This window comes from Rhamphochromis longiceps, linkage group LG13 (genome assembly GCF_057381845.1).
Source record: "Rhamphochromis longiceps isolate RC_006_pf linkage group LG13, R_longiceps_female_GT1.1, whole genome shotgun sequence".
Lineage (NCBI taxonomy): Eukaryota > Metazoa > Chordata > Actinopteri > Cichliformes > Cichlidae > Rhamphochromis > Rhamphochromis longiceps.
In genome coordinates, this window is record NC_140569.1 from 16818710 (window position 1) to 16836919 (window position 18210).

Here is an 18210-nt window from a genome sequence, read left to right on the forward strand (position 1 = left end):
CTTTGGCCCTGTCATGAGTCTGTAAGGACCAGAAAGTCTACTGTGACAGTGAGAGACGAGCAGGGGGTCAAATGCAGAGCAAAGCACGGAGGGAAAGGGTAGAGATCGTCTGCTTTTAATGAGAGCCAAACGTTCAACTTTGCTCCTGTGTACACAACTGCAAGGCCCAAAAAGAGCAACAGGGGAGGCATCCACTTTAATTTGTACATAACTGAGAACTGAGACTAAAAGTGAGCACAGAGTGAATAAAGAAATCATTTTAATTATTATCCGGCTACGGGGCCTTGTGGGAAAAGTTGTACCTGCTATAAAGGGCTGGCTGGCATACTGGCTGTAGCAGGAGCTGTGAGCATGGGCAAGGTAGCTGGGAGTAGATGCATCTACTGAGAGGCTGGACTGGTGGGGCAAGATGTCAGCTAGAGCAGAATCCCCAACAGAGGAGGGGGTGAAGGGGGCAAAGGATGCCTCATGGGGCTCTCGCTTTACACACATGGAAGGTGGATATGACGGGTGAGAGTCTGGCAGGTGGGGGGAAAAAAAGAAAAAGAAAAAGAAAAAAAATTGATACAATGCAGACATACAACTCCACACAATCTGTACATACGTTTATGTCAGTCACTCACAAGTATGGTGAGATGGATTTATAGCTGTGTAGATGTCCAAACTCAAGCGTAGACGGGTAACAGCAAAAAGCCAAAAAATTAGATCTGTCGCTGACATAGACGCTCGTAATTAAAGAAAGAGCGGACTACAAATCCCTCTCCGATTTAACGTATTAATTAAAGGGAGCCCAAAGAATTAGGAGCAATACATTAACTTGCTATCTTTTAAGAACTCACAAGCAGACATTTTATATGAATACTGAATAGATAAGCAGTCTTTACCACTTGATTTGTTCATTTACATGGCTTATAATAATAATCTCATATGCACCTAGCGGTAATTCATTCAACTAAGTGGAAACGTACACCAGTGAAATGTTGCAACAACACATCGCGCCTGATCAATCAAGCTCAAATGCGTAAAAAATTTCCCCAAGGTTTTGGGAAAACAAACAACATAATCTCACGGCTGCTTTCTCACAACAAAATCACTCCCACAAATAACCAAGCAGCCGGCTTCTAGACAGTTCAAAACTCTGCACTTTGATCTAATTTGGCTGATGAGTCTTGGCATCTTTCATTTCAGCGTCTCTGCCTCTCGAACCTGTGCAATCAATGTGAGCTCTGTTTCTGGCCTCTCCGTACCCACTGCAAGCCTGTTGTGTTTTTTCGGGGGCCTGCAGGGAGAGATGGCTCTTTCCCGACACCATGATAGCCTCATTAGCTGCTTCTCCCATCATTGTTGTTTTACAACAGGACTGTGTGTTGCGATTCCTCATTAAGATAAGGGCTGCTCAATGGAAGGGGAGTGCAACAATGTCAACCATAAGAACCTAATTCCAGAGAAACAGGCAATGTTGCTCACTACTTTTCCCTAGGAGCAGAAAAATAAAATTGTAGGCTCTCCTAACGTTATTCTCCTTCTTTGTCTTGGTGATAGCTAAAAATGTGGATTTAGACAGAAGTACTGCAATTAGAGTGAATCTTTTCTTAGAAAAATGACAACACAATGGGGAAAAGACACAGTGTGAACAATGTACAATCTTTTCTAACATATGATCAGATCATTAAAAGGAACGTTTGCCCAGAATCTTTGGCATGAACAGAAGTATTCTAATGAGTAGGCTTTCCATTTAATTGGATGGACCAAAATGTTGTCACATGTACTGCCCAAGTATGTCATAAGTTATATTGGAAAACTGGGTCTACATTTAGGAATGACGGCAAATCCCTTGTGCTTAGTTCTGCTCTTCAGTTAATTATAGCCAACATGTAGTCTGTTAAAGCCTTTGAAGTTCAAACAGCTCTCAAAAGTCCAGTTACAAGAAAAAAATACTGCAGAGGACAATGCTAGCAGCTAGCTTGTTTCAGAAACACAGCAAAGCATCATATTCCACCTGCACCTGAGCCATGAAATCACGATGACATCAAGTGTAAACCCATGAACCAAACGCAAATCTCTACTAGAGAGAGCCCGCAGTGTAAAACAGCTTTATGACAGTCAGATTTTTAAAAAAGAAAATAATTTGATTCTCTTTGTCTTTATTGTGTGTTGCGGTTTAAAAAAATGAACCAACTGTGCAGCAGTGGATTCAGAGGGCTTTTTTATGTGCACCTTGCTCATGCGCGCTATTATTAGAAACACCCCGTTGCCAGGTTATTTTCTTCACTGGTAACAGTTTATAATTGGGGTACAAAGTACGTTACGCTAAAGAAACACTAATGACGAGTTAATACATCTGGATGTACCGTAAATTTCTGCTACTCACCGACTACGGCTTCAGTTAATTTTTAATAGATCACCAATCAAGGGGTGGTTACTCAAAATTATCCACCAAACTGTATCGATTTCAGGTACATTTGGCTTTATTTACCTTCATTTAGGACTTAAGTGCCACAAGGCATCAAAAACCGAGACTAAACCCTGTCCTGTCTGCCAGCTTTTGGAATCTGAAAGTGATGTTGTGCCAAACAATATTTCTGAAAAGTCTAACTGTGAATTCATGATATATCCTGTATTAATTCAAGCGTGAAATCATCAAGGGACTAACATTAGTTAAGTATGGTTTGCGCTCTTACTCTATGCATGCTGGGACTTTAATTTTGCGAATGAGGATGTCTAACATGAAGTCAAGGTCAAGCCTGTTTACACTGAATCTGAGACTTCCTCCACACTACTGTAGGCTTCCGTGTTCTCAGCGCCCGAGCAACCGTTGTCAAACAGACAGGGGTTACAACGCAACAACAACCGATACAAATGCTGCGTTCAAGACCACTGAACTCTGAAACTAATCAGACATGGTGTTGCTTATTGTCCTGGAGACAAGGCAGCGCCTGGTAAAGGGAGCCTGTCAAATCGAAGGCCCTGATGATGGAGATGGAAGATAAACTCAGGGTCCTTGGGGACTTTTCTCCTCAGCAAACACATCTTTGAATGAGCGGAGATGGTATAGAGTTCTCCAATAGCTGTCTCTGCTCCACCACTGATACTACATCGAGACCCCATCAACCATAGAAATGGACTGTTAAGAACCTACAGCAATCCTCCGAGTGATGCTTCCAGATATAGCTACAAAAGGCTTCTCTCAAGTGAGCATTTCATTTTTAAACGTGCACCGAGGAACTTTGCTGCACAAACCATTTACTGGGAGAACTCTTGTTTAGAAAGGCTGACATTCAATCTACAGAGAACTTTTCATGCACGCAAAACTTCCTTTCTGTGCTGACAGACAATAAAATTCAAATTTTACCCAGACAGGGACACATTCATGTTTGTATCGCAGCATTTCAGCCTCTGGATTTGCTTTCTTCCATTCAAGCTTTGGTAATTTACAACTACTTACACCAACCCCCCCCCCCCCAAAAAAACCAAAACAGAAGAACATTTGTAAAAGGTGGAAACTGTGGAAAAACAAATGCAGGCAAAAATAGCTTCAATTCCCCATTTAGAGGTTTAAAGTGATTCATTATCAAATGTGTGCTCAAAGGTTAGCGTGCTAGCGACGGGGTGATATAAACATTAATTTCCAGTCTTGGGGCTGCAGGCGTTAACTGAGCTGAGAAGAGTCATTTGTCACCAGGCCACACAGCAGGCATTGCAAGTTAGGTGGCTGCTTGTTGTTTGCCACCCAGCAGAGAAAAGCTCGTACTGCCAACTCATAAAAACAGCTTCAGATTCTGATTTGTATTTCAGCAGAAATTAATCTGAAAGAAGGCACTCGGCACTTTATATGTTTTTGTGCATAAAGTGAGAAATATATAGATAAATAAGTAAAAACGAAATTGAAAAAGCAACAGCGTTTCACACCTGCTAGATTTGTTGTAGCCAGAGTGGAGCCACTTTACACCTGCCAATCCCACAGGCTCTGTTGGCCCAGCCTGCACAGAGACCGCTGCACGTGTCTGAATGTAAGTTTCTGACTTTCTTTGAGCATCAATAGAAAACTGCAGGTACACAATTGGAGCCAAACACTAGAGCTGAATCATGATAAGGATAAGGTGATAAGGAAATACAGTACATGTTCAAAAATAGTGAATATGCAGTGTAGCTACAGCTGTATAAAACTAAGCACCTAGCTATGCAGAGTTGACTGGGTCCTAAATAGCTCGCTCAATTTGAGCATGGTACTGTAATGGGATCCGATTATTAGCTGTAAGTGGTATTATTGCAAATTGGAAGCATTGAGAAACACAGAAACTTAGCTACAAACTGCTAGAATAGACCACGTGAACTTACAGGTCGGGGTCCATGAGTTATGAGCTGACTAGTGTGTGAAAGTTTGCCAAAGATCTGCTGACTCAGTGACTGCAGATCTCCGAGCCTCCTGTGGCATTAACATCAGTACAAAAACTGTGCTCCAGGAGTTTCATGGCCAAGCAGCTCCTACAGATGCAACGTCTAGGTGGCTCAGTACTTTTTTCTATATAGTGTGTATAAAATCATTCATTTAAATGTGATATCTTTTGTAATTTTAGCAGTAGCTACATTCAATGCATTTTTAAAGCAATCCAAAAGACTTTTAAGAATAATTTCTTATGATTTTTTATCTACATATATAAAATGATATATAGATATATGTAAAATAATTTTTTTTTTAAGTAATATTTGTTGCATCTTAGTAAGTGGTGCAAAAAAGTGCGATCAATCTCTCCCTATTTTTGTTGCCTCCAAGGTAACCTTCTCTTTCACACATTCGGGACACAAAAGATGGCCGACCGTGCTTTCGTTATAGCGCTCCTGTAATGCAAAGCTGAGCACTTCATTAATCATTCATCTTTAATAGATTATGCAAATTTCAGGACATAAAAATCAACAAGATCAATAACTGTATGAATTTTAATTGGGAGCAGAAAACATTTAAAGAATGAATATAATCTCATAGCTCCATCCAGTATGAGAGCATAATTTATTGATAATTGGATCCCAGCCTAAGTGAGGAAGGTAATTTAGCATTTTTTCAGCCTTGGCATACATTCCTATTTACAGGGTTTGCTAATGGAAGGAAAAATAATATTATGCACTAACAACCTACACACAATCAAATGCCTCATGCATTACTTTGCATAGTTGTGAAAATTGGGTAATAAAAGTTTACAGGATATTACTTCTGAGTTTAATTTGGTGCTCAATATATTCAAAACACATCTTTAAAATGGCTGTACCAAAACATGTTGTCATATATTACTTTCAGAAAAGTTTTGCTAGTTCATTCCCTCTTTACTCTGGGCGAAACCCTTGCATGTATCGCTTTAGGAGGCCCCCCAGGCCCCCAGGTGGCTTGGAGGCCACCTGCTATGAGTGTGCTCACCAGAGCGAGACCACTTTCATAGGAGGAGCCCGCCATAAAAGGGAAAAACACACCTTTCTTCTCCTGAGGCCCGACTTTCTGGGGCAAAGCTACCTCCCACATGTTCAGGAATAAAAAGGGGTTCTTTCTTTTCCCATAGCTCTGTGCCTGAGTGTGTGGCTGAACTATTGGGATCATATGAAAAGGCCGCTGTAGTTTTCAAACTTCCTCTTCTTTACTTAGACTCTCTCTCTCACACACACACACACACACGCACACATGCACAGACACACAAAGTACACTCCTTGACTCTGATTCCCACTGCATAATTATGAGCCTTTTATTAAAAGGCTCATAATTATTCTCGAGCCAGTGTGGCCATCAGTAAACCTAACCTCCCTTGGGAAACACCCTCAACAGCAACAATGACACAATATTTCAATTAACCAGATGTCCATCAACCTGGACAGCAAAGCAACCACAGACTCGGTCCAACACAGGGGATGTTTGATACAGACACTGCAAGATAGTTAACACATTGCACCTCCAATTACCTGTTGACTCTCAGTGCAAACGATTTGGCAAAAAAAATGCCCCTTTCTCTCTCTATATTTCTCTCTCTCTTTCTCTCTCTCCACAGCATAAGGCAGCCAGCCAGTCACAGTGCTATTCCAGCCGCTGTCAATCAACAGGCTATGATAGCGTTTGATGACAACGTCATGTCGTGGCGAGAACAGCAGCTGTCTCTTATGAGAAGTGCTCCCAGTCAATCTGTTAGCGGGCCAATCCAGGCTAACACAATGGCCAGTTAGGAGCGTTGCGTGAAAGACCTGTGGGATTTAATGGACTCAGATGATATGTTACCTCAGCCCGTCCCTTAGAAATACACAGAGCACCCCAAAAAGTGCCTTGAAAGAGCTTTATGTAAAAAAAAAAAGACATTGGTGATAACTTTATATGGCTGGAAAAATGTGCACGCCATCAGGGACCGGCAATCAAAATCTTAATGATTCAGTGATAATGTAGAAGTTTAGATAAGAGCGAGATGTCTTTTTAAAGTAGGAACCCTAAAAAAGTGATCAGTAAACTGATGGTAAAATGACAGTTTGGTGGTATTTAAAAAAAAACAATTAGAACTGGTTAACCTGGGAAACTTTTTCAAGAGTTTGGCATCATAAAGAACGCACAGTTCGACCATCTTGGTGCCGGTGTATTTTGTTGCAGCACTGTGTGTATTCTGTTAGGCGTCAGTGTAGCACGAGTCAGATTGTACCTGTCACAACAGAGTAGCTCTGGGAGACGCTAGAGGCGAGGTCAGAGCTGGCACTGGTGGAGAGGCTCGGCTTCACATCTTCCAGGCCAGTGTTCAGGGACGGGAGAGTGTACTCATTCGCCTGTAGACGAAAAAAAAAAAACCCCATGTGTGAGCAGGTGGGAATCGAAGACAGCAATTCACACTGCTTTAATTAAATTTTACATTCCACCAGATCAGGTCATGATCTGGTTAAAATCGCTCTTGGATTTAGATCAGATTTCCTAGTTTAGGTGACGACATATAAAAAACAATGTCACGATGAACGCCCCTCTCGTGTTTGCTGCTGTACATTTCCTGTGAATTCTGCGAACATCACCCCTGCCCCTGCTCCTTGTGCTTTACCAAGACCTATGATGATGTATGCATGCATTAGAGCTTGTCTGAGGGCAAGGCAGAAAGGGAGAGAGGGATGAGAGAGGGATTGGGAGAGGAGTGAAAGGACGGGGTGTCAGCTGGCTCTTTGTGCTCCACTGCAGTCATCCCTGTGACCAGTCAAGGGAGGAGACATTCAGGGCTTTGTTACAGGAGAGACATGTGGTGTGTTTTTTTAAAGGCGAGTACAACCTCAAAAACAGCCCTTTGTGCTTTGCCTCCAGGATGAACACATAAAACTGGGTTAATAAAATGTTAAAATTGTGAATTTTCACTTTATGAGTTTTTCTACTTTTACTTGTATTTTTTAAAACGTCACATTGGAGGCTTTCGTTGCATTCCTGTTCCACTCTTATAAAATACTCTGTGCCACTCTGGCCGTCTTTCTTTTTTATTTATTTATTTTATTTTAACAGATTCACATTCACAGTTTACTGCAGAAGAAAACTTCAACCACCATCCAGTGTCTTAAATATTTATTCACCTTAATCTCGTGTTAAGACTCTGCTAGCAGTTGTGATGAATCCTGTTTGTTAATGAGATGACACTTCCTGACACAACTTTTCTTTGAAAGGATAAGTGTGTGTGTGAGAGTGTCTGTGAGTGTTTATTTGAAAGAGTGTGTGTGTGTGCGTGCATCTGTTTCTCTCAATGGGTTGGGGTCCCACAGGGGCAAGCTGGTGACCCCAGTCTTGTCTGCCTCTATCCCAGATAAACTCTAATTGTGTGCTTACAACTGTTCCCTGGCACTAGGCTGGATGTTCCTCTCTATTCCACTGGGCCTCAGCAGCACAAGAGTCATTTTGTCATGCAGATGGGATGCGGGTAGGGCCGGGTAGGGCTGGGCGGAGGGCGAGTGGCAAGCGCAGAGGGGCCTGAATGACCTGACCACATGGCTGCCAGAAGTGTGGGAGGGATGAGGCCTATTCAGCCTGGCCTCTTCAAAATGGCTTTTTAATGCCCTGACGCAGACACCAGACAAGCCCCTAATAGCCTAATATCCCACCTTTTCACCAGTTTAAGAAAAGGAGGGGGTTCTGGAAACAGGGAGAAAAAAGAAAGAGTGGAAAGCCATCTGATTAATATTACATTAAATTAAAACTGATTTTTCTGGACCATTCTGACGCCGTTTTTCTCCCCCCTCCGCTACCCCCCTCTCGCCTTTTTAATACCTTCTCCTCCACTCTTTGTGATTGCAAGTCATTTCCAATTCGTTTTGGTATTGATCTTGCCGTAGAAATCACTTTGGTAATTAGCTGCATTAGGGGCTGTATAGCCAGCTGAGGGGCTGTCCCTCTGATTTATCGCCGCTGTAATTCCCCACGATCGCGGAGAGATGAAAATGAACTCAATTAGGGCACTGCTAAGGCTGCATGGGCACCCACATAGAGCTCCAATGGAAAAATTAATAGTCTCTTGTTGTTTAACAGTCTAATGAATGTAAATAAAGGTTATCCGCTGTTATATGCTGTGGGTTTGCAGGTTGCTTCAAGCAAGAATTTGCACTGAGCTTTTTGTCACCTGTGTCAGAGCGTTCGCGGGTTCACTACAGCTTGTTAGAAATCAGTGTAAATGCTGTAAATCTTATTGTGTAGGGAGAAATGTGTGTGTGTATGTCGAACCTGCTCGGGTTTAATGTGTTCTGAGGTGGGGAAGACATCAGGATAAGAAGGCCTTTCAAACACACGGTCGAGGGCCTCCAGCTGCTGCTGGGTGAAGGCATCCGCCCGCAGGTGCTTTCTTAAACTTTCCACACTGCCCTGAGAGTCGCTGCCGGGGCCCGAACCATCAGAGCCATCTAAAGAAAGGAAGAGGTGAAAAAAAAGGGAAGGGACGAGGGGGGCAACACTGGTATGAGGATGTGGATCCAGTCTTTTTACTTCATACTTTACTTCTAGCAGGCTAGCATTACGAGGAAAAAAACAAACAAAAAAATATTAGAGCTCAGCGGGTGTGATAGTGATGGCATGAGGCGCGTTAGTAAATTCAGGGAAACCCACCATCATGCTTGGCTTTTATCTCCCCCTGTTTTTTCCTGTCTCTCTCTTACTCTCTCGCTCTTTCCTTCTCTCACACATACACTCACTCAAACAATCCTCTACCTCCCCCCTGCCACTCCTTGCAGCCACCATCAGCATGGTCATCATGTGATAGGTCCATGGTAATTGATGGATTACCGTCAGTGCAAATATATACTTGTAAGGCAGACCGTGTGCTTCAGGAAGAGAAAGTAGGGCTGGCGATTACATCCAGAGCCTCTCATTCTGCCGGCGGGAAATGGAGAGCCATTATTTAACTGTACTATTTCTTCCTGAACATATTACCCTTCCCTCTCTCTGTCTCTCTTCCTTCTCTTTCCATCCCCCACATATTACCTGTCCTGTGGAAAACAGAATGGAGTGGGGATGGGACTCAGGGCCGAATGAGGACGGGGTGTCTGGGGGCAATCATATGCATTTCCTCACTTGGTCACACTCTATATAAACAAATGAGCCTGTGCTTCCCTCGTTCTTCTGATCTCTGACCCTATCAACTCGGCCAGGGAGTCCACTGCCGCGGCTGCAGCTCTCCCTCTGCTCACTCATCATGTCCTGAGCACTGAATGAAAAAAAAAAAAAGATCTAAAGCTAAAACCTCCAGCCAGCATTCCCCTCCACTCTCCTGGCTGCCTCCCACCACCCTCCCCTTCCTCCCTATACTGCGCCACCAACAGCGGATGAGGGCTTTAGCTCCCGTACAAATCTGTCATTCTAAATTTGCAGCAGATTATGTTCTCTCCTGGGCGAGCCAGCGGTGATATATGATATGCAAGGCCGCTATTGATTGCCTGATCCGCTAGCAGAGGAGGGAGGCGAAATGAACTTGGAATGAACATCATGCCTCAACTCATTGTGCGTATAATACTCTACTTAATCCCACATTTTTCTGTGCTATGGAATTCAATTGATCAATCATGTTCCACTGATGGTACCATTTCAGGGGCGTTATTGCCATTCTGCTCGGCTGCTTGACCTTTTCTCAATGGCTGAGGCCAGAGGATGAACCCGATTCGCACCAAGAAATAGATCCATGGAGAGAATGGAATAGAGGACTGCAATTGGGTATGAGTGTGTGTTATGTGTAGATGGGAGAGAGCGTGTGTGTGTGTGTGTGTTTCACTGCTAAAATATATTGACTTTTGCTTTGTGTAACATTTATGAAGGAATCTGATTTTTCTCCTGCCACATGTGTTTTCTTACCATGAGTTAACAGAATATTTTAGCCCTGGCTTTTTCTTTCTTTTCTTTTTTTTCAAACAGCTCCCTTGGGTGTTGCGTTGGAGGAACAGTAGTTTTGCTGTATGAAACCCAATTGCTGTGTGTGGTACAGAAGAAAATGGAGTCATTAATTACCTCACATCAGCTGGTCTGAGAAAAGAGGCTTGATCAATAGCAAGTGCTTGTCATTCACTATGTGGAGCCTGTTTATACTCAGCATCACCTTATACACTTAATCAGGCCCTCTGAACGGGCAGCGAAAGGACATAAATTCCCCTCATAAGATACTTTTTTGTGTTCTCTGGAAACTTACTTAACACAAGACTGATAATTTGCAACTAAAATGCAGGATGTCAACACTTTCCTCCATGGATGCTTGCTATGAGTAACGATTATTCCTCTTTTCTGAACTGAGCAGTTTCTGTCATTTTTAAGGTCAGTGAGGGTGATATCTGCATGTACCTATTCTAATACTGAGCTGTCGAAACTCATCATTAAGGGTACAGGTGAGGTCATCTTTATGGGGGAAAGAGTTAAAGCTTTTCTTATACAAGTAACCTTGTAAAATTTCTAATGATAGAGACTTTGTCAGTTTTGTAATTGTGAAAATATGCGAGTATCTTTCAAATTTATGTGTTAAAAAATTGACTGATTTGGCCTTTTAAAAGCAGCAAATCATTTATTTTCAGTATTCGGCATTAGAGATTCACGTCTGCTATATATCATAAGATAGCTGCATTAAATCAGATTCATCCTTTTGACAGTCAGTGTGTCAAGTGGAGTGTGAAGCACGACTGTCAGACTGCACGCATGTGTGTGTGTGTGTGTGTGTGTGTGTGTGTGTGTGTGTGTGTGTGTGTGTTTGTCTCATTGACTGGTTTGTTTCTTTTTCTTAGTGTTTCTTCAACCCCTTTGGGTGTCTCAGCAGGTATTCTCTTATCACTCCCACAGCAGCGTCTGACTGCGTCTCTTTGTTTTAACACAAAAGTGTGAGGAGACAAACAGAGATAAAAACAAGAATCTGCTAAGGTGACATTCCCACATTAAATTTTTGTTTTGTTTTGATCAGCTTAAACAGGTGCTGTTCGACCTTGTTGTGTTGAAAAATGTGCTTTTTTTTATCATTATGTATTCAGAGATTTTAAACCTAAAAGTTATTGTAGGCTTTCATCAGACCACTCATATGTTTGCACTTTCAGCCTTTTGTACCACACACACACACACACACACGCACACACACACACACACACACACACACACACACACACACACACACACACACACACACACACACACACACACACACACACACACACTTTCCCAGTAACAGTAGCTATTGTGAAAAAGACCTCAGCTGTATCTGTCGTGTTTTGGGGGATGTTAAGGTCCTGTGATGGTGTGGTGGCACTAATGTCCCTCTTTCATCTCTCCTGTTTATATGATAAGATAACTCAGAGAAAAGTAGAGGTGGAGGCTTGTTTGAAAGGCAAATGAATCCCTACACACTGGCTGGCTCTCTCCGTAAATCAATGACATGCAGTCCCTCAGATCAGAGGCTGCTTTACTTACTCGGCCTCTGTTGATAGGTGGAATGATGCTATCGCAAATTGTGGATCATTTATTGATGGGGGTTTTTTTTGAGAAAAAAAATGCTGTTGAGCTTGGGAAGAGAGAGAGAGAGAGAGAGAGAGAGAGAGAGAGAGAGAGAGAGAGTGAGAGAGAGAGAGAGTGCAAACAAACTGGTATACCCAGAGGGTGAACACTCCTTCCCTGTAAGCTAGCTATATTTATGAAAGCTCTGAAGCGGAAAGGAGAGAGGTGGGTGGGGTGGGGGAGAAAGAGGGAGAGAAGCAGCAACACTGCCATGGCTGTTAAGATCCTGTTATGTTGTGGCATGTTTAAGAGCTTTATTAATTCGATTTAGCACCCCAACCAGTGTACTGACTGTCAGCAGGCACAGTGATGCTTGTTTGATATTTGCTCTCACTGCTTCCACTGCGGCTGCATTGACAGGATTTCGCAGATCTCCACTTTATTTTATTTGTTTTATTTACTATATTTGACAGAAAGTTTATAATAAATAAATAAAACCACTTAAATGTATATTCTGGAATATTAATAAGATCTGGTGGCAGTTATTTAGCCTTTGAATGCAGGGTTAGTGGTTCTTTGAGCAAGACACTGTATCGGTCAGATTTGAGGGGAAAATATTTGACTTGGACAAATCTGTCAAAAACTGCAAAAGAAATTCAAAGGAATATTCATACGTCTAAATATGTGAAATTCTTTTTGCTATTTGCCACAGAGTCTCTCTCACTGTTTTATGCCCATCTTGTATTTTTCTTTGTCCTCCTCTGCTTTCAGTCTGCCGTTTAACACAGCCGCCCTGTGTGGTGAGTATTTGTAGAAATGCAATTAACGTATCCCTACTTTTCTCGTGCCGTTTCTCCCTCCTCAAGCTGAGTAATGCATCGCTCCATTAATTCTCTGCATTGCTGCCCATAATTGACTTTTCTCTGACATGATTCCTCTCCACTGAGTAAATTTCCTCTCTTTAAATTTTTTTTTGTGACGGCTCTCATTGTATGTTGTTTACAACTGTAAGCTGGAGCTCGCACAGCCACGTTACTAAACCACAAGACTCAGGAAGAAGAAGAACAAGGGGACGACGAGAGAAGGAAAGAAATCTTGAAGAGAAAGACAGCGATAGATCACAGAAGGAGGAGGGGGAGGAATGCAGTGTGGACCCTTTTGTGCCTCTTCTACTGTCAGGGCCCTAACAGCCTCTTGTCTCTATGTTACGCTCTGTGGCCCCTCTCAAACCTGGGCTTTTCTCTCTCGCACACACACCCCATCAGGGCCATCATGGTGCTCATGATTCCATTTTTCTGTCTTGCTCTGGATGCATTTATTTTCTAAAGTGATCCTCTATTGACTCATTGTCATGGAGTGGCTTGACTAGTCAACCAGTGTAGGCCCAGGTTTAAATCCATACAGTAACTGATATAAACTCCACAAATGGGTCACGTGTGTTTAAAGATACATTGTGGACAATCTCCAAAAGGGCCAAATATCAAATGTGAACAAATCAAAACAGTGACTGTATTCATTTTTTTTCGCTCAAGCTATTGAGCAAGGTTGATATGATTCCGGCTGCTGCCGATGATCATGGTTTTATGTCATGAATGAGCAACCTGCTAGGCCGTATTTTTTTCCCTCCCCACTCACACACTCATCAGCTCCTTCTACACTTATCCCACACCCACGCTACAATCACAAGTTATGACCTTTGCTTTCTCTATCTAATTTATCACCGTGGCTCCCTACTGCCTGTCCTCCCCAGAGCTCCGCCGGGCTCTGCACAGGACTTGGAGAGCCAGCGATGAGAAAAACATATAGTTAGGTCACATCAACCTGACTGCAAACAAGCAACAAGGTCAGCAGTAACCTGTCAGTATATACTAAGACTAAGAAAACACTAAGCTGCAGCTCTAATAAAAACATGTTTCGATGTACAAAGAGAACAAGTTATAGCATGCAAGTATGTGACATATTAATTAGCTCAAAATAGTCTGCGAGAAATTACCGCAGGCCTCAAACCTTGCAAACGACTGCATGGACTTATAGCGCTGTAATACACATTTTACAATCACACAGAAGTTGTCACCCAATCCTCTCTGTCTTTTCTTGGCTTCCAACTCCACCATAGGTTTAAATGACTTGGTGAGAGCAGGCTGTACAACAAGCTAATTTCCCCACTTCACTATTAATGCATTTGGCAGGAACAACATTCCATTTCCTGTAATGAGATACACAAATAAATCTGGCTATGGATAGATTCGGGGTGGGGTGGTGGTAGTAGTGGTGGTGGGAGGAGGGAGTGGGGGGAGCGGTGGGGCAAAGGAGAGGGGCGCATTGAGACGCATTCTCCCAGCACTGGCATAATTGGTATCGCTGCTTGCAGACATGCAAACCAATCTCTCCACAGATAGGACTGAGACTCTCTCTTTTCCCCCCTTAAGGCTATTTCTTTTGTCTTTTCGATAGCATGCACATCCAAGATAGAGGGAGGGAGGAAGGGAGGGAGGGAGAGATGTTAATTTGTGAATTAATAGCTTTTCTCTGCAGAATTGCAAATTCTTTTTAAATGTCACTATGTTCACTATGTGAAGAGCATCGGAAGCCACGAAGTTACGCACAAACACATAAAAGACACATTTCCGTGCATAGGTGTGTTCGCAGGCATGCACAGATCCTAAAATTAATCCTTGCTCAATTCTCATTGAGGCTGCCTGGACCTCCTTGTTCCCTCCTTCCCTCATAAACCCACTTTTTTTCGACAAATTCCCCTGCTCCTCTTGTCGCTCCTCCTCCCATCTTCACTCAAAGCCGTCCAGTGTAACATGCTACTTTTAATTTGCAATAACACATGACAAGGACAGATTAATAGCTCTTATGGCACCTATGTCCCTGAAGCTCGTCTTACGGGGACCTGGTGTACATAACGCGTGTCACACTACATTATCTCTACAGCCCTGCAGTAATGGGGACCTTTTTCTTCCTAAAAGGGCAACCACTGACTTCAACCACAGCAGGATCACCAGCAACCACCATCAGCACAAAAAGTGTGAAATGGTTTTTCATTTAGCACGGTCAGATTATCACAACGCAGGCACAAGCATTAAAGGAATTACTAGTATACAGACGTGCAAAGTCCAGTCAGTTATTTGTAGATTTAAAAATCAAACACTTTCCTGCACTGATCTCCTTTTGTTTCTAATCTTGCTTAACTTTTCCCCCCAAATTAATTATATTTTTACAACAGACAAAGAAGCATGTTAACATTTTAGCTTTAAAAAATGGATATTTTCTGCTGTATAGGTGTGCCTATTTATTTTTGGTAATAAAAAAAGACGCTATAATTCTAAAATATGAGGGGTTAATAATTAAATGAAGTTACTTAATTAAATATCCAAATACAAAAAAAAAACCTGCACTGGAACTTTTATATCACAAGTCAGTTTGAATAGAAATGAGAAAAATAGAGTCGTTAGTAAATATGCATTTGTTTTTTGCAATAAACTGCATTGTGTTTATGACAATCTATGGAAAACGTGATTTTCTAGTCTATTTAGCTTTATTCGTTTTCATTACTAGGGAGATAATCTGTGTGAAAAAGTCTTCCCCGCCACACCACACCTCATAAGCTCATTACCCTGGAAGAGCAAATAGAGTGCGTGACAGTATTGTGATCTGTTTGACCAAAGCAAAAGAGAAGGTTGTCTAACTTAAACTTACAATGTCCTATTTTCCTCCCATCCAAGTGGTTGCCACTCCAGAGAACTAAAGAGACAGAAACATAAAAGAAGGAAGTGGCCTGTTTTGATAAGTGCTCTTTGAGATCATTTTCAACATCCCATCAGCCACCTCAAAGCACAGAATCACACTTGTACACATACACACATGCACAAACACACACACACTCACAAACACACACAGCCCCTTCCCTGCCTCCACCGGTCTGTTCCTACACCTGTTCAAGCCTCCACCAGGGACATGTTAATTCATAGGCATTAAAAAAGCCAATTGTTTGCACAACCGATAATCTATTAGCCCTCAGGCAGTGTGTGTGTGTGTCCACTCTCTAGCTTTACCTCGGAATGAGAAATTCTGGCTTGGACTGGATAGGCTTTCACTTAATCTTTGGGTGTATATAGATCTATTCGCTGCCTGCCCCCTGCTAGTAAAAAAATATTTTGGGATGTTTTAATATACTTAAAATTATTTGAATCATCGTGGAAAAATATAATTAAAATCATAATCAAATCAATCAATCCTTATCTTTAAAAAAAAATATAGTCCATAATGATAAATCATGACTTATCTGACAGGATCAAAGCAGGAAATTTCAAAAGAGCTACTTTTTCTGCTGTTTGTTACTTTACTGGAATAAAAGCACGGAGCAGCAGCGTTGATGCCTTTTCCGAAGGGCTTTAGAGTTGTATGACAGCTGTATGGGATATCTACAATACATCTGAGCGTGGTATAAAATTGAGATACAGCTCTGTAGGCGTATGGTAGAACGTAGGGCATCGAAAAGCTGATTGAATCACAGCACTCTCGCAACTCTCATCCCGCCTTATATACAGCATAACAAGTCACTGGAGACAGCACACAAAAACACACTTGGCTGCAGCGCTGTCATAAATGCCATCTTCTTCACACACAGGAAAAAAGTAGGAGATGAGTGATGAAAAGAATTAAAAGGATGGCAAACAAAGGGATCTTATGTCTCCCTTACCATCGTCTCGTTTCCTCTTCTCACCATTGGAGCGGGGGATACCCAGAATGCCGTTGATGGAGTAGGATCCTACGGGATTGTTGGAGGCACTGGTCACAGGAGGGGAGGCTGTGCTGGGCACTGACGGAGAAAGCAGAGTTAGAGTGCGCATGCAGTACTGTGTGTGTTTGTGTGTCTCTTCAGGTTAACGTGGGTTAATATGTGTTCATGTGTAGTTTTTTTTTCCGTTTCTTATTCTTTCTGCAGCCCCGATTTGTTCGTTTGATTGACCTGTGTAGCCGTATTGATGCTCACCTATGGTATGGCCGGGCGTGGAGAGTGGTGTAACAGATCCGTCAGGGGATGGGTGGAATTGCTGCTGGACTTTGGTGCGGATAATCCTGGTAAGGGGAACAACACACACGGATCAATCAATAGTGCTTTCAGAGAATTGAGATTTTACACCGTACCGGTCCGCCACAGGACACTTAAACATGACACATCACGTCCACTTACATCTGTGCATGTACAAGTGCTCCATCGTTTGGGGCACTTGTATCCTCATATTCAGGCCCCTGTCACCAATAGCCAATCTCGGGGCTTTAGGAGCAATCTCTCGTCTCCTGTGCAAGACTGAATGGGGGCTGCCCCCTGAGACTCTGGATTCAATCTAGCTGGATTCTGAGGTTAGAAATATGATAAAGTCCCTATAGCAGTAAGATGTGATGTGGCGGGAAAGTCTTCATTGCACTTTGGTCTGAATGATCTTGCAAACAAAGCATGAAATCACATCAATTCACCTCAATGATCAGCTTCACTGGCTCTACCTGGCCAACTCTAATAATCTGCCTCTCCTGCTCCCCACTCCCTCTTTTCTCCTTGCTCTCCTCTCTCTCTCTCTCCATCTCTCAAAGCTGATCTTTCACTCCCACTCTCATCCTCTTTTCTCATTTCAACTCTCTTTACTGTCCAGTGTCCTATCAGCTTTACTGTACTTTGCAATAGCTGCCTTTCAAACCTCCATCTCTTACTTTTCTTTCTTTCTTTCTTTACTGGTAGCCGATTTATTTCTGTATTTCTCACTTTTTTTTGCCCTTTTTCACTCGACGAGTGTAGCACGCAGGAATCCCCCGGGCTGACCGAGGATCAGACCCTATTGATTGGAACTCCCAGATAGAAAAACTGACAACGAATGGCAGAGAGGAACAGCAAATGCAAATTGTGAACCATACATTATTTGTGAAAGGAAACCAATAGCATCTTATTTGCTGAAGCTGAGACTGCTGTCACCTCCGGTGCCGATTAATCTGTTGTACACTTAATAAGTAAATAAATAAATAAAAAACTAAAGCAGGCTGTAATTAAAACAAATGAAGGCAAATTTTATTTTACAGTAAATCTGATGATTGCTGTATTTCTTTTAGGAAGACGAGCACAATGGGATTTGCACAAGCTCAACTCTTATGGGGCATGATCGCATTACATTAAACTGTGACTATGGTAATGTTCTGATTGACAGCTCAACTTGAGATCATTGAATAACAGGCAGTATTGTGTGCCCTCTCACTTTAGAGGTATGTGACAGAAACGGACTTCT

General features: G+C 42.4%; 1 protein-coding gene and 1 long non-coding RNA gene across 13 annotated transcripts in view; both read right to left on the bottom strand.

Moving 5' to 3' along the window:
• LOC146655576 (uncharacterized) overlaps positions 1 to 18210 on the bottom strand; it is a 249683-nt gene that overhangs the window by 100816 nt on the left and 130657 nt on the right. The gene's annotated exons all lie outside the window — the stretch shown is intronic.
• The window catches only part of pax2a (paired box 2a), a 32390-nt gene that overhangs the window by 4759 nt on the left and 9421 nt on the right, over positions 1 to 18210 (bottom strand). For 4 of the 12 annotated variants that reach the window (XM_085428026.1, XM_085428029.1, XM_085428025.1 and 1 more), the window contains exons 4-8: positions 16929 to 17014; positions 16635 to 16754; positions 15632 to 15676; positions 8699 to 8874; positions 6663 to 6783 (exon numbers count right to left, since the gene is read on the bottom strand). In XM_085428026.1, the coding sequence (XP_085284152.1) occupies positions 6663 to 6783; positions 8699 to 8874; positions 15632 to 15676; positions 16635 to 16754; positions 16929 to 17014 (548 nt within the window). Of the gene's footprint in view, positions 1 to 302; positions 519 to 6662; positions 6784 to 8698; positions 8875 to 15631; positions 15677 to 16634; positions 16755 to 16928; positions 17015 to 18210 lie in introns of all 12 variants that reach the window. The other 8 variants (XM_085428030.1, XM_085428032.1, XM_085428028.1 and 5 more) reach the window with 3 other exon arrangements.